General features: G+C 43.2%; 1 protein-coding gene across 1 annotated transcript in view; it reads right to left on the reverse strand.

Annotated features, from left to right (window-relative positions):
- The window catches only part of sntg2 (syntrophin gamma 2), a 218,657-nt gene that overhangs the window by 59,970 nt on the left and 142,387 nt on the right, over nucleotides 1–16,300 (reverse strand). Inside the window, exon 10 of the mRNA XM_033022079.1 lies at nucleotides 9,619–9,748. Within this exon, the coding sequence (XP_032877970.1) occupies nucleotides 9,619–9,748 (130 nt within the window). The remainder of the gene's footprint in view (nucleotides 1–9,618; nucleotides 9,749–16,300) is intronic.

The raw sequence follows: 16,300 nt of genomic DNA on the forward strand, positions 1-16,300 counted from the left end.
ATATGAAACGTAATATTTTCTGTTGAGGAAATCATGTTGTCCAGTCTTAGTTTATGCAGTGACTGTACCCTTTGTGCCGTGACCAATGCCATCAGCATGACTGTTTTTAATGTCAGTCTGTGTAGGGACAGAGCTGTTGCTGGAGACCAATTCCTGAGCATCTTCAGGGTAATAATTACATCCCATATTTGGGAGTACCTGGTTCTTGGGGGATTAGTATTAAAAATTCCCCTCATAACTTTTGTTACTAGTGGGTGAGTCCCAACAGAGTAACGCTCTGTCCCCTGCCATAGGTAAGTCGATAGGGCACTTCTGGCGCAGTTGATGGCACTGTAACTGAGCCCCTCATCATAGTGGAGGCCTGCCAGATATTCCAGAACAGACGGGATGTTCATGTCTCTGTAGGTGATGTTGTTTTTATGGCAGTACATCTCCCACTTCCTGATATAGACCAGATACTGTTTTTTGGTTGACTGTCTTTGGGCCGCCGAGATCATGTTCACTGTTCGGTCCGTCAGTCCCAGTTGTAGTAGAGGTGTTTTTAAACTCTACAAATTAATAAGTTCAAATGTTTATGGCATGGGTGGCTATCCCTTGTTACGGGATGTAGCAATAAATCTGGTCTATGTGGGATGGTGATACATGGTTCTAATACCATGTTTAATACCACTGGGAACCATGGTTGAGTAGGCCAATCGGGTACTACCAAAATACCAGACGCAGAGTCTTGTTGTATTTTCCTTAATACCCGACTGATGAGGCAGAAAGGAGGGAATGCGTAAATAAACAATTTCCCCCCAATGCAGCGAAAATGCATCTGTCGCCGCTGCCCCAGGGTCTGGTTCCCATGAAACATAATTTGATAACTGGTGGTTAAGTCTGGATGCGAATAGATCGATATCTGGTGTTCCATATTTTGCTGTAATATCAGCAAATACTTTTTTATTCAACATCAATTCGGTGTTTTCATTAAATTTGCGTGACCTGGTGTCTGCCACTAAATTTAGTCTTCCTGGTAGGTAAGTGGCTGATATCCAAATATCTCTCTGGATACACCATTGCCAAATTGTATTAGCCAGATTGTCACATGATGTCGATTTGTTTCCACCCATGTGGTTAATGTATGCTACCACGGTGGTATTGTCTATCTGTAGTCTAACATGCTGGTGATATGACCCAGTACAATATGACTTTAGGCCATGGAATGCACCCAACATTTCCAGGTAGTTTATGCCCAGTGTGAGTAATAATGATGCCTCCTGAGCAGTCCATCTACCTCCACAGCTGGTGATGGTATTGGTGGCTCCCCACCCAAGTGCACTGGCATCAGTTTGTAGTACCATAGAAGGGTTACTGACAATGATTGGATTGGAACAAAGCCAGATGTTATCTATCCACCAGTTTAGTTCCATTTTAGCTTGATTGGTAGTTTCATAGGTCTGTCAAAGTGACCTGCATTAATTTAGTGTGCTTGTATTTTTGCTCTCTGTAAGTTTAGGTAATGTAGAGGTCCAAATTGTGTGGCTGGAAAGGCAGCCACCATTTTGCCAATTACTTTTGCTACCAATCTGATGGATGGTTTGCTGATGTCAATGAGGTTATTGCAAGCCTCTATTAAATCTCTAGCCTTTCCCTTAGGCAGAGTCACCGACATGTGAACTGAGTCAATGGTGAAACCCCAAATAGTCCATAGTAGTGGAAAGCGTTAGTTTAGATTTAACTGGATGGATAATAAATCCCAGTTTTTCAAATAACTGTTTTGTGGCTGTTACAGTTTGTTTGGCCAATTCCAAAGTTTTACCCACAATGAGTATGTCATCTAAATATGCCATGACCATGTGTTTACGTTTCGGTAGAAACGCTAGGGCTGGTTTCAAAATTTTTGTGAACAGCCTGGGGCTGATGATAAACCATTTGGAAGTGCTTTATACTGCCATTTTGTCCCATCCAGTTGAATTTTAAGTAACATCTGTGGTCACCTCGTATAGGCACTGAATAGTAAGCATCTTTTAAATCGATGCTGGTCATGAAGTAACCTTTGGAAATTAATTGTTTAGCAGTAACAAAGGTATCCATTTTGTCAGATCTATGATGATGCGACAACCATCATCTTTTTTGTTTTTGATAAATATATTGGACACGAATTCTAATGGTTCGTGTTGAGTTTTCTCAATTACACCTTTTATGTAAAGCCGCTCCAGTTCAGCTTGCGCTTTTGATTTCTCTTTATCAGAAGGCACGAACATTCGGTTCAGTATATGTTGAACTGGAGGGCTGTACTTGTGTATAAACTCTATTGTATATCCCTGGATACTGCTTAAGATGTAAGTATCGGTTGTTAACATGCTCCATGCATTCAGAAAAGAGTGTAATCTCCCCCCAACCTCCATGCTCCCTGTATTTTGTAGGGAACCAGACCCACCTACCTCCATAGTTACCAGTGGCAGGTTTACTTCTTTTTGTAGGTTCTTCGCTGCTGTTGTTGCGCTGGTGTCTGGATTTTCGGTTTGGTTGGCGTTGGAGGTCCCTACATCTTCCAAGAAGGCCGGCCTGGGCCATGGCCTTAAAAAGACTCATGTTTTGAGTACCGGGCCTTCGAGCTTTCACCAGTTCTGCTGGTGGGTGCGTAGGGTGCTGTCTTTGGCTGTAGTGGGTTCCAGTAGGTTCTCTTGTTCCTGCACCCCTTGCACATTTGTCTTTCCTTCTGCGGACCCCTCTTCCAGGTCAGCCCAGAACTGACCCGCAGTGCTCCCCTCTGATGAGGTAGAAGCACTGTGCAGCCCTTCAAGAGGTACTGCTGTGGATTTATCATAGGGCCCACAGTGACCCGACTCCATCTCCCGGAGTCTGTCACGTTGGAGAAAATGCTCCACACACCGCTCCATCCGGCTCCAGCGCTCTCGGGCGCTGGCCGCCCGCGGTTGTTCAAAGTCGGACTCCTCTGAGTCCACGACCTTGTTTGTTTTTGTGTCTAGCCTTACCGCCCGGCCGCGTGGATCTGGCCGGTGCGGAGGCGACATCGGGCACAGCTGATCCCACTATCGGTGATCCGAGTGCCGCTGGCTGCTGCTGGCTGCCCGCTGCTCCGCGGCCCTCCCTCACCAGCTTTGTCCTTACTGCCCTTCCGTGGAGTGGATCTGGCCGGTGCGGAGGCGACATCGGGCACAGCTGATCCCATCTAGCCCACCAGCTTTGTCGCAGCCCGTTGGTTTCTCCACCTGTAATCAGCATGGTAAAAACACAAAAAGACCGCAGCTCTTACCTGCAGGTCCAGGTTAAAATTGTCACTACGGGGGAACGTCGTTCCACCCCGTCTCCTGCCATTTTTGACTTGTCCAAAAAGTCGACGGCCCCATTCTGAATAGTCTCCCGCCCGGCCGTGGTTTTCTGGCCGGCGCGGGACCAAAGGTCGGCAGAGCTGATCCCTTACGGGGCTTGTGCCTTCAGCTGCTGCTGGCTCCCGCAACTTCGCGGTCCTCCCCAGCCAGCTTCACTCGCAGCACTTGTGGACAATATTTTGTCCAGCTTCCCCCCCTGTGAAAAAACAGCGCGGGGAACAAAACTACCGCAGAGTAAATTTCTTACCTGCAGGTCGCGGTTTCAAACTTACCGCTGCGGGGGAACGCTCCCCCCCCGCCTGTCGTTTCGCAAGCGTGAAAGCGATATGACACGCATGCGTCCTGGCGGGGTTCTTCACGTAGTCACTCACGTGACTCCGAAGTAAAATCCTAATTATCAAGAGGTGTTGCTGCACTTTCGGAGGTTAAATGTAAGGGGAAAGTATACAGTTAATGGCAAGAGCCTTAACAGCATTGATGTACAAAAGTATCTTGGGTTCCAAGTCCATGACTCCTTGAAAGTGGCAACACAAGTGGATAGAGTATAAAGAAGGCATATGATATGCTTGCCTTCATCGGTTGGGGCATTGAGTATAAGATTCAGGATGTCATGTTGCAGCTTGAAAGATATTTGGTTAGACCACATTTGGTATATTGTCTGCGGTTCTGGTTTCCCCTTACATGAAGGCAGTGGAGCTTTTTTTTTTGGGGGGGGGGGGGGGGGGGGGATGTAGAGAGATTTATCAGGATGCTGCCTGGATTAGAAGGTATTTACTATGAGGAGAGGTTGGACAAACTTGGAATGTTTTCTCTTGAACATCGGAGGTTGAGGGGAAACTTGATAGAAGTAGATAAAATTATTAGAGGAAAAAAGTTTTTAATCATTTTTCCAGGGTGGAATTATACACGACTTGGGGGATGGCGTTAAAGTGAAGGGGCAACATTTTAGGGATATGGATCGCATAATGCAGAGGAGATAAATATAGCCTGGCATCATGTTTAACATAGATATTGTGGGTCGCAGGTCCTGTTTCTATGTTGTACTATTGTATGTTCTATGCTCTGTGCCTAACTTTTTTTAAATTATTTTAAAAATGTATTGATATTAATTTGACCAAATGTGTTTCATGAATCAGATTGTTGCAAGATACTTTACAGTCAAATGAGGAGTGTTGGCATATTGGAAACATGAAAGTCAATGTGCACAGAGCAGGTCCTTTCAAACCAGATGGCAATGACCATGTGACATCACCAAGACAGACGTTGAGAGGTTGTTGTTTTTTCCAGTGTAGAGTTAACCTGTTCAATGATTAAGAAACCTTGAAAATTGGCCAGGATCACTGGATAGCTTTCTCACTCTCCTTTTACCTTAGAAAGCAGACAGGGCCTTGGTGCAGCTCCATGGCATTGCAACAATACAAGATTCATCTGATGTTTTATGCTTAAATTGCTGGAATGGGGCAAGAAAGCCTAACCACCAGCTTCTGACAATACTATCCTCCGAACCATGACTGATACTGATAATCACACAAGTAGGAATATGATCAAGAGCACATAAAGCATTAATGCTGGAGCAATGCCTACGGTAATTCCCAACTTCTGCCTAGTTTTTAGCAGGATTTTTAGCCAGGTTGCTCTGTCTTTTGGGCTTTTTTGTTTAAAATGCTAAACTTCACACTGGGAGTATAATGTGCAATAACCTTGGTAAGTCAAATAAATATACATATTCTTATATGGCAAGAAATTAGTTTATTTTGGTGTTTAAGACGTTGTGCTTTTATTTTTATCTTCCAGAAGATGCAGGAAGATCGTGCAGCATCACCAAGGGTGCCATACGATTGGCAGCTCTGCCAAGAGTCTGTCTGTTTTTTCGTCCTTTTTTGTTATTTTTTGTGAGTTTGTTTTATGTGGGGGAGGTGGAGGGGGAGGGGGAGGGGGATGGGGAGGGGGAGGGGGAGGGGGAGGGGGAGGGAGAGGGGGAGGGGGAGGTGGAGGGGGAGGGGGAGGGGGATGGGGAAACTTTTTTTCAATCTCTTTCCCTGCCGGAGATGCGATTGTTTTCCAGCTTGTATCTCCGGTCGCTCTGCGGCCTAACATCATGGAGCTGAAGGCCTCGCTCGGGACTTTAAGCCCCACCGCAGGGCGTGGATTTACAATCGGATCCGATCCCTTGCCTGGGATCGCTCCAACCGCGGCCTGCAGACTTTGCCATCGAGAGTTCGCAGTCTCGGGTAGAGACCGTAGATGTCGGGGGCTCCAATGACGTAGAAGGTTTGACAAGCCCCGACCCGGGGTCCGATCGCTCGGATCGGGGAGCTGAGATTCTCCCCGAAGCAGGAGCTGATCGCCTCGACGCGGAGGGCCTGAATGCTGCCGGTTACAGGAGTAAGATTGCCCCGTCATCGGAAGGCTCGATGCCCCCGACCGCGGGAGAATAAAGAAGGGAAGAGATTGAACTATTTATCACCTTCCATCCCAGTGAGGAATGTGGAGGAGTCACTGTGGTGGATGTTTATGTTAAAATGTATTTTGTGTGTTCTGTTGCTTTTTATTTGTATGACTGACTTGGCAAATGAAATTCCTCATATGTTGCAAAACATACTTGGCTAATAAAGTATTATTGTATTGTATTGTAAATTAATATTCCGGTACAGCAAGCTCTCAGGAATGCAAATGCTGTGTGGTTTATTAAAAGTGGCTTTTAATATAAAGGAATGGAAGAGTAAGCTGGTCTTGCTCCAATTGTACAGCGCTATGGTGAGGCCAAAACTAGAGTACTATGTTCAGATTTGCTCTTTATATCTAAAGAAATGTATATTTGCCTTGAAGTTTTTGTAGCTTTGATGCATAATGCTATATCAAGGGACGATTTTGAGAAGACTTGGAGTAAGAATGGCCTAGCCTCAGTGGAGCTTAGAATGAGGAGAGATTCATTGCATTATATAACGTTCTGGAAGACAAGTGTTGCAAGGTTCTTTGTTGTATTTTTCCACCCTTGGATAAATTAAACCAGAGATAGTCTCTAGATAAAAGGTTGAGGTTTTAAGGAAGATAAGACTAATTTTGTTCAGAAAGTTGCAAAACTTTGGTAATTTCCACCAGAATGCTGTGGATGCTCATTGTATATGTTCAATACAAAGATTTATAGATTAATAGTTACAACGATTATGTGAATCGTAATGAATGGTGAAGCCGATCAAAAGAGTAAATGCATCAAGTATTCCCTTTTTTTGCTTTGTGCAGATCTTTTCCATACAAGCTAATTTTTTTAGCTAAAAAATAATGAACAGTGTAGGAAGGATAAATAAAATCTTGCAGGAAATTAAGTGAAAGCAAAGCACAAATATATAATCATGTGAACTAATAGATTTGATAAAAGGCAAACTGTAAACAGAGGTAAAAAGAGAAAGTGTTAAGTATTGGATGGTCAGATGCTGCAAAAAAAAGGAACATTTTAGTTTTTTCCATTTATCATCTGCAAGTTGCAGCTCCAAAAAGCTTGTTCAATGTTATTTCAGACACGCATCATTTAAAAAAAAAGATTAATTTAATAATCAAAGTTGTTTTTGGAGCAATGTGTCATTATTTGATTTTTTTAATTTTGGAAATGATAGTTTTCAGAAGGTACAGACATATCGATGCATATAGAGCATTTGATGTGGCCTGCATGGATTTTTTCAATGCATTTGCCTTGAGTCCTGATTAACAGATTCATCAAGAAGGTGAAAGGCAGAATGATCCAAGAGGTGCTGAAAGTTGGATAAGAGATTCATTGGACAAAACACAAAAAACTTTGGTGGATCACAGTGGGTTCAGCAGCATCTGTGAAAGGAATGGACCGATAGTGTTTCAGGTCAGGACTTATCTTAGTCAGATGCTGCCTGACCTGCAGAGTTCTAACATTTTGTGTTTTGCATAGGGTTCCACAATCTGCAGCTTCTTGTGTCTCCATTAAAAATGTACTTATTGTCAGATAAAATAAATGTTGGGTCCGTAAACAAGAATCTTGCTGACAATAGAACCAATGGTACAGTGGTTGATAGTGAGAGAGCGAGTTCTAGGACGATGTAGTTAGATCAAAAAATGGGTGCTTGATCATTGTCCATAGAGAGTCAAAGGCCTGCTTCTGTGTTACAAATCACTCTGACACAAGAATGAAAGGTTGCATCGGTGGACACAAATATGCCAAATGTTATTAAGTTCGTAAAAATGCTTTTGGGAGGACACACAGGGCAAGGGAATACAAGATGAATATAAGGATACTGAGTGTTGTGGAACATTGTAAACTTATACTGCAAGTTCCCAACCCCTTAAAGAGGCAGGGCTGATAGACAAAGGAATTAAGGCGGCCCATGAATTCTTTGGTTTTATTGTCTAATGTGTGGAACATAAGACTAAGGGGAAAATGAAACACAAAGTGCTGGAGCAACTCAGCGGCACATGGCTACACATTTACATTGACGAGACCAAACGTAGACTAGGCGACCATTTCTCTGAACATTTGCACTCAACTCCTCTTCCCATTCCCCTACTAACTTTTCTATCCTTGGCCATATTTATTGCCAGAATGAGACCACATGCAAACTGGAGAAAAGCACCTCCTATTCCACTTGGGTAGCTTACAACCCAATTCTCCAATTATAATTAAACCCACCACATTTTTTCCCCCTCACCTGTGCCCCAGCCAGGTGGACACCTATTTCTCCCACTATCCCACCTCTCCCTTCTTCATTCCCCCTGTCCTCCTTCACCTATATTCCTCTCTCTGGCTTTACATTTTACTCCTCTTATCTGACACCTTTTACCTCCTAGTCATCTCTTGGCTTTGTCCATCCATCTGCCAATCCACCCCCCTCACCTATATTGTTGATTCATTATATCTTCCCATCACATGCTGGGCTTTAACTGTCCCCACCTTTTTTCCAACTTTATCCCCCCCCCACCACAAACAGTCTGAAGATGTGCCCCGACCGAAAACGTCGCCTGTCCATGTCCTCCAGAGATGCTACCTGATCCGCTGAGTTATTTTAGCACGTTGTTTTTTATTTGTAAACCAGCCTCTACGGTTCATTGCGTTTCCACAAGACTAAGGGAAGTACAGATGTGAGGTGGAACTCTCCACGTCAGGGTTACTTTCTTAGGAACATGGAGACTGAGGGGAGATTTGATTGGTGCATAAAAGTAAGAGACTAGGTTGAATAAGCAAAATAATTATTTTATTCTGGGTAGGAGTTGGTAATGAGGGGATCGTAGAATTAAATTTTTGGTAGAAGGATTAGATATTAGTTCATTTTACAATTGGTGGGGGTCTGGAACTTGTAACCCGAGTGAAATGGGGCACAGAAACCCCCACATAAATATAACTGGTTGATTGTTTGAAGAGACCTGAAATGCAGGGATGAAGGAATGGGAAGTGGGGCTCTGATTTTTGATCAGCATGGACACATTGGGCATAAGGACTTGGTCCTTGCCAGTATGTACCTATGACGTCCCTTCCCACCCAAGCCACTCCCTCCCAGGTGCTTTCCCTTGCAACCACAGGAGATGCAACACCTGTCCCTTTATCTCCCCCCTCGACTCTATCCAAGGTCCCCAACAGTCTTTTCAGGTGAGGCAGAGGTTCACCTTGCACCTCCTCCAACCTCATCTACAATACCCGCTGTTCCATGTGTTAATTTCTGTACATTGACGAGACTGAGCGCAGGCTCTGCGATCTTTTCGCTGAACTCTCAGTCCACCTTAAGCTACCAGATCTCCTAGTTGCTCAGCACTTTAAACCCCCCTCCCATTCCCAATCTGACCTTTCTGTCCTGGGCCTCCTCCATTGTCAGAGTGAGACCCAGCGCAATTTGGAGGAACAGCACCTCATATTTTGCATGGCAGGCTTACACCTCAGCGGTATGAACATTTAATTCTCTAACTACAAATAACCCTTGCTTTCCCCCTCTCTCCATCCCCTCCCTCTTCCCAATTCTCCAACCAGTCTTACTGTCTCTGACAACATTCTATCTCTGTCCCACCCACTCTGCTAACATCAGTCTGAAGAAGGGTCTTGATCCGAAAAATCACCCATTCCTTCTCTCCAGAGATGCTGCCTGTCCCGCTGAGTTACTCCAGCATTTTGTGTCCACCTATGACTTTATATGGATCTGGAAAGCTTCAAGACAAGTTTATTATGGTCAAACACATAAGATAACTTTAATATATTAAATACCCCAGGTCACAAATTCATATTGTTACTTTATTGAGAAAAATGTACTGTTTATAATGAAAGGCTTACGTTTTGCAGGGTCAAATCATTGATGTTTGTTGATATTGCCCGCAGCCAGTCAGCACTCTCTTGGGAAGTGTAGAACTGGAAGATCCCAGAGCTGACTCCATCCAGCGCCACAACTTCAAAAGTGTTGGGCCTAAAGCAGGAGGAGAAAAATCTCTGAGATGCTCATCAAAGCAATCTGATATGTAAGGCAGCATTTTGCTAACCCTCATTCTCCCTCAGAATCCTGCATCTTTAAGATCATAACAATATATTTACAAAGGAGCGGGAAACATAATCAGAATATTAAAATTATTTTGAATCAAATATCTCAGCACACTATTCTCAAAATAGCTTATAGGCTACGACAAACAATATCAATGTAGGAAACACAATTTGCTTACAACAACAAACAATTAAATAAAAGGACAAATAACAGTTAAGGTGTTTCTTGATTAGTAAGGGTGTGAAGGGTTATGGGGAGAATGCAGGAGAATGGGGTTGAGAGGGAATGATAAATCAGCCATGATTGAATGGCAGAGTAGACTCAATAGGCAGAATAGGGCCTGTCCCACTTTCACAACCTAATTCACGACCTTTTTTACTCATGGACCTTTTTCATCAGGCTAGAAAAACGCCCCGACCCACTTGATGCCACGAGTACTTACGACTAGCATCACGACCTACCTACGACCTCGTGACGACCATGCTGCGAGTACGAGTCAAGGGCAAACTCGGCAGAGGTCGTGAATTAGATTGTGAAAGTGGGACAGGCTCTTAATTCTGCTCCTATGACTTATGACCTTATGAAGGTGGTGACAACAGGATGAATCCAGTATTTTGTGGTCACCTTCCAATTTGTCAGGTGAATTATATGCTCTACCTTACATGTGGCCTCGATATAGTTTTTAGAACGGTTGGTGGAAAACATTGGTTGATTTTTTTCTTCTGATCCATCCACCCTATTTCTACTACAATATAATCATAGTAGAGTGCAGAGTTTACTTACCCAATGAATAATAAAATTTGTCTTTTAAACTAAATTGAAAAAATAACGCCTAAAGTTCATTGTAAAGCATGAGCAAATTAATAAAGCAGATTTTGCATATGCTTCTCAGCAATAACTATGGAACACAAAGCAAAATAAATTTAGCAGAGGTAAGGATGGACAGATAAAACAACTTGAAACCAAAAATAAAACAAAAGTAACCGCTACTTGTTTATCAAATTTGTTGTTCAATGATTGAGTGCATAAATAATGAAAAATTGGAAATAAATAATTTGTACTTTTATACTTAAGATATATTTTTCATAATCATAACAACATATTCAAAATCGTAACAAATTGAACTGCAGTCATTTCTGAGCAGCATTCATTTAGCACATTATCTTTCCCCCACCACTATCTATCACCTCCTTACCCCCAACAGACACTGGGCAATCTATGTATATGCTACAGGTTAAAAAAATAAATGCACACTGGAGATCTCCCCTGTCTGTCTTTGATCAAAGGGACTTTGTATTCTGCTGAACCAGCAGATGGAGCATCCAACAATGCAGCATCCCTTTAGGAATGCATTGAAAGATCAGATAAGATAACATAAAGACCGGCACCAAGGCTGACACCGCCAATTAGGATTGAATGAAGATATTTTAGATACTCCCAAATAGATAAGACACTGTGGTGGTGCAATCTTTCAGTGCAGATGGAAAGTCAGAATAAAAAACTGAAAACTTTTACAGGTGCCAAACTTCTGATGTGGATAATGGAACAATTCAGGATTACAAACAAGCTTGTAAATTTTCCTATAATAAGATCAAAGTTAATTTAATTTCAGAAGGCTTTCGACAATGTCCCACATAAGAGATTAGTATACAAACTTAAAGCACACGGTATTGGGGGTTCAGTATTGATGTGGATAGAGAACTGGCTGGCAAGCAGGAAGCAAAGAGTAGGAGTAAACGGGTCCTTTTCAGAATGGCAGGCAGTGACTAGTGGGGTACTGCAAGGCTCAGTGCTGGGACCCCAGCTATTTACAATATATATTAATGATCTGGATGAGGGAATTGAATGCAACATCTCCAAGTTTGCGGATGACACGAAGCTGGGGGGCAGTGTTAGCTGTGAGGAGGATGCTAGGAGACTGCAAGGTGACTTGGATAGGCTGGGTGAGTGGACAAATGCATAGCAGATGCAGTATAAATTGGATAAATGTGAGGTTATCCACTTTGGTGGCAAAAACAGGAAAGTAGACTATTATCTGAATGGTGGCCGATTAGGAAAAGGGGAGATGCAGCGAGACCTGGGTGTCATGGTACACCAGTCATTGAAAGTAGGCATGCAGGTGCAGCAGGCAGTGAAGAAAGCGAATGGTATGTTAGCATTCATAGCAAAAGGATTTGAGTATAGGAGCAGGGAGGTTCTACTGCAGTTGTACAGGGTCTTGGTGAGACCACACCTGGAGTATTGCGTACAGTTTTGGTCTCCTAATCTGAGGAAAGACATTCTTGCCCTAGAGGGAGTACAGAGAAGGTTCACCAGACTGATTCCTGGGATGTCAGGACTTTCATATGAAGAAGGACTGGATAGACTCGGCTTGTACTCGCTAGAATTTAGAAGATTGAGGGGGGATCTTATAGAAACTTACAAAATTCTTAAGGGGCTGGACAGGCTAGATGCAGGAAGATTGTTCCCGATGTTGGGGGAGTCCAGAACAAGGGGTCACAGTTTAAGGCTAAGGGGGAAATCTTTTAGGTCCGAGATGAGAAAAACATTTTTCACACAGGGAGTGGTGAATCTCTGGAATTCTCTGCCACATAAGGTAGTTGAGGCCAGTTCATTGGCTATATTTAAGAGGGAGTTAGATGTGGCCCTTGTGGCTGAAGGGATCAGGAGGTATGGAGGGAAGGCAGGTACAGGATACTGACTTGGATGATCAGCCATGATCATATTGAATGGGGGTGCAGGCTCGAAGGGCCGAATGGCCTACTCCTGCACCTATTTTCTATGTTTCTATAACTCTAAAAAGAATACATTTACAGAATCCAAACTAATCACCAACTCCATCAAAAGTCAATGAGCTAAACAACATCTCTTTCTAGTTTTGTTCGCTGTAAGTGAAGATCAGATATTTCAGCAGCAGTACATTCTGGACCATGTAATGTGCTTTCCATTACTTCAGCTCATTCTTCTGTGTGATTTCATTTCCTATCCCAAAAATATAAAACAGGTGAAGAACCCCCAACAGGTTAGAGGGAGGTATGATGGCGCAGCGGTGGAGTTGCTACCTTGCAGCACCAGAGACCCGGGTTCGATCCTGACTATGGGTGCTTTCTCTATGGAGTTTGTACATTCTCCCCGTGACTGCATAGGTTTTCTCCAGGTGCTCCAGTATCCTTCCACATTCCAAAGACTTGTAGGTTAATTGGCTTCAATAAAAATTGTAAATCGCCCCCAGTGTGTAGCACAGAGCTAGTGTAAGAAGTTATCACAGGTTGGCGTGGACTCAGTGGGCCAAAGGGCCTGTTTTCGCACTGTGTCTTTAAACTAAACTAAAGGTGGAAGAAATGTGACAAACTTGAATCAATTGCTTTGTTACAAGAAGGAGCATTGTGTTGCCAAGAATTTTAGGAACTGGGACATGAGCATTTATAGGATAATGGGTAACATGAGAAGCAAACTTGCAATTATTGATATTCTGGTGAGTCCATGCTGACCATCGATCACGGTTTCTCACTAGTTTTATTTTATCGCATCCTTTGGTATTTCTGCTTTGCAACGGCCTCTTTGGTGCAGCATCTTCAGATCAATGGCAGCATGGAGAGAGGAATGTGTGGGGGGAAAATAGCTCTTCAAGATCTCAGCAGCTTCACATTCAGAAAATTCATCTTTCTGATCCCAAGAAAAACACTTTTTTTTCAGTTTGAACATGCTAACAGAAACAGAGGGAATTAATCCATGAATATCAAGCAAGACATGAAAACTGGCGAAAATAAGAACCACAACAGCAGCAATAAGGATCAAAATCCCAGTAAATGCAATAAATGATTTGTACGTTGAGTTGCTTATGATTGAGATTGGTAAATGCCTGCACAGAAACATAAGAGGCTGGATGATTGATCCCAGAATAAAACATTGTCATGTAGTCGTATTCAGATCATGTTCAGGTTTGGATTTTCATGGGCTGGTCTCTGTTATGTTGCTTTAATGTTTAGGTCTGGACTTTATGGGTCTAATGATAACAAAACTGTCAGTATATATCATCATGCCCCCATGAAACTGACAGCAGGATTGGAATTTACTCCTACTGTAAGTGCAAATCCTGAAGTTGATGTCAGTGATCCAGCCCCCCCACTATATAGGTTTCTCCCCCACAGCCCAGCATATCATTTGAATTCACTTGAATTTAAAAATACACAGACTGTTCTCTGTAAAAATTCTCTGGCACGTTTTGTGCTCTGTTTTATGAATGTACTGTTTTTTTTTTATATTATTAGAACATAATGACAAATTAAATAAATCCGAACTAAAAGGGGTAGAAGGTTGCTCATTCTCTTATTCCCACTATCATTTAAAGAGATCATGTCTCTCTTTAAAGAGAGCCAGCAAAGAGGGAAGAGCATTCTGGCAGGCAGGTTTGTCACTGCTACACGGGTGGTTTTAAACTGAATAAGGGGGGTGGGGTGTCAAATGGGATAGTCGAGGACGGAGTTAAAGGGAAAGAGAGTAAAGGGATGGTTAATTACCCCAGAATTAATGGGAAAGGAAGGTCACAAAGGGATAGGAGAGTATGGCCAAGTGTAATAGGGATCGATGTGAAAGGTGAGATGCGTAAGGAATTAAAGGTATTGTATATGAATGCGCGAAGTATAAGAAGTAAAGTAGATGAGCTTGCGGCTCAGTTAGAGGTTGGTAGATATGACATTGTGGGGATTACTGAGACGTGGCTGCAGGAGGATCGGGCCTGAGAACTTAATATTCAGGGTTATACATCCTATAGAAAGGACAGGCAGGTGGGCAGAGGAGGGGGGGTAGCTCTGCTGGTGAGGGATGGAATTCAGTCTCTTGTGAGGGAAGACATAGGGACTGATGAGGTGGAATCACTGGGGATTGAGTTGAGGAATTGTAAAGGCAAGAAGACACTATTTGGTGTTATCTACAGACCCCCAAATAGTAGCCCGGATGTAGGGTGTAAGTTGCAGCAGGAGTTAAAACTGGCATGTAACAAAGGTAACGCCACTATGGTGATGGGGGATTTCAATATGCAGGTAGACTGGGAAAATCAGGTTGGTTCAGGACCCCAAGAAAGAGAGTTTGTAGAATGCCTCCGAGATGGATTCTTAGAGCAGCTAGTAATGGAGCCGACCAGAGAAAAGGCAATTCTGGATTTAGTGTTGACCAATGAACCAGATATGATAAGAGAACTCGAGGTAAAGGAACCGCTTGGAGGTAGTGATCATAATATGATTAGTTTCAATCTGCAATTTGAGAAGGAGAAGGTTAAATCGGAAGTGGCAGTGATGCAGTTGAACAAAGGGGATTATGAAGGCATGAGAGGGGAGCTGGCCAAGTTAGACTGGAAAGGGATCCTAGCAGGAATGACGGTGGAACAGCAATGGCAGGAATTTCTGTGCATAATCCGGAAGACGCAGGATCATTTCATTCCAAAAAGGAAGAAAGATTCTAAGGGGAGTAGGAGACAACTGTGGCTGACAAGAGAAGTTAGTGATAGAATAAAATTGAAAGAAAAGATGTTTAACACAGCAAAGAGTAGCCGGAAGCCAGAGGATTGGGAAACTTTCATAGGACAACAGAAGGAAACAAAATGGGCAATACGGGCTGAAAAGATGAAGTACGAAAGAAAATATAAAGAAGGACAGTAAAAGCTTCTTTAGATATGTTAAGGGCAAAAGAGTAGAAAAGTCAAATGTGGGTCCCTTGAAGGCAGACACGGGTGAAATTATTAAGGGATATGGCAGAAGAGTTGAATAGGTACTTCGGATCTGTCTTCACTAAGGAATATTTTCTATGTTTCTATGTCTGATCTTTGGCATCCACAGCACTTTGCTCAACTAATAACATAAACCCTTGATCACCTTAAAATATAAAAATCTCTCCAAAATATAAATGATGACAGAACCTTCAATGTTTATGAAGGAACTGCAGATGCTGGAAAATCGAAGGTAGACAAAAATACTGAAGAAACTCAGCGGGTGCGGCAGCATCTATGGAGCGAAGGAAATAGGCAACGTTTTGGAGCTTGGGTCCTTGAAATGCTACACTTGCTGCTTTACCTCCCCCCTTGACTCCATTCAAGGACTCAGGCAGTCTTTCCATGTGCGGCAGAGGTTCACCTGCACCTCCTCCTACCTCATCTATTGCATCCGTTGCTCTAGGTGTCAGCTGCTCTACATCAGTGAGACCAAACATAGGCTTGGCGATCGCTTCGCCCAACACCTCCGCTCAGTTTGCATTAACCTACCTGATCTCCCAGTGGCTCAGCACCTCAACTCCCCCTCCCATTCCGACTCCAACCTTTCTGTCCTGGGCCTCCTCCGTGGCCAGAGAGAGGACCACCGTAAATTGGAGGAGCAGCACCTCATATTTCGCTTGGGCAGTTTACACCCCAGCGGTATGAACATTGACTTCTCTAATTTCAGGTAGTCCCTACTTTCTCGAAGGGTCTCGACCCAAAACGTTGCCTAT

This window comes from Amblyraja radiata, chromosome 5 (assembly GCF_010909765.2).
Source record: "Amblyraja radiata isolate CabotCenter1 chromosome 5, sAmbRad1.1.pri, whole genome shotgun sequence".
Lineage (NCBI taxonomy): Eukaryota > Metazoa > Chordata > Chondrichthyes > Rajiformes > Rajidae > Amblyraja > Amblyraja radiata.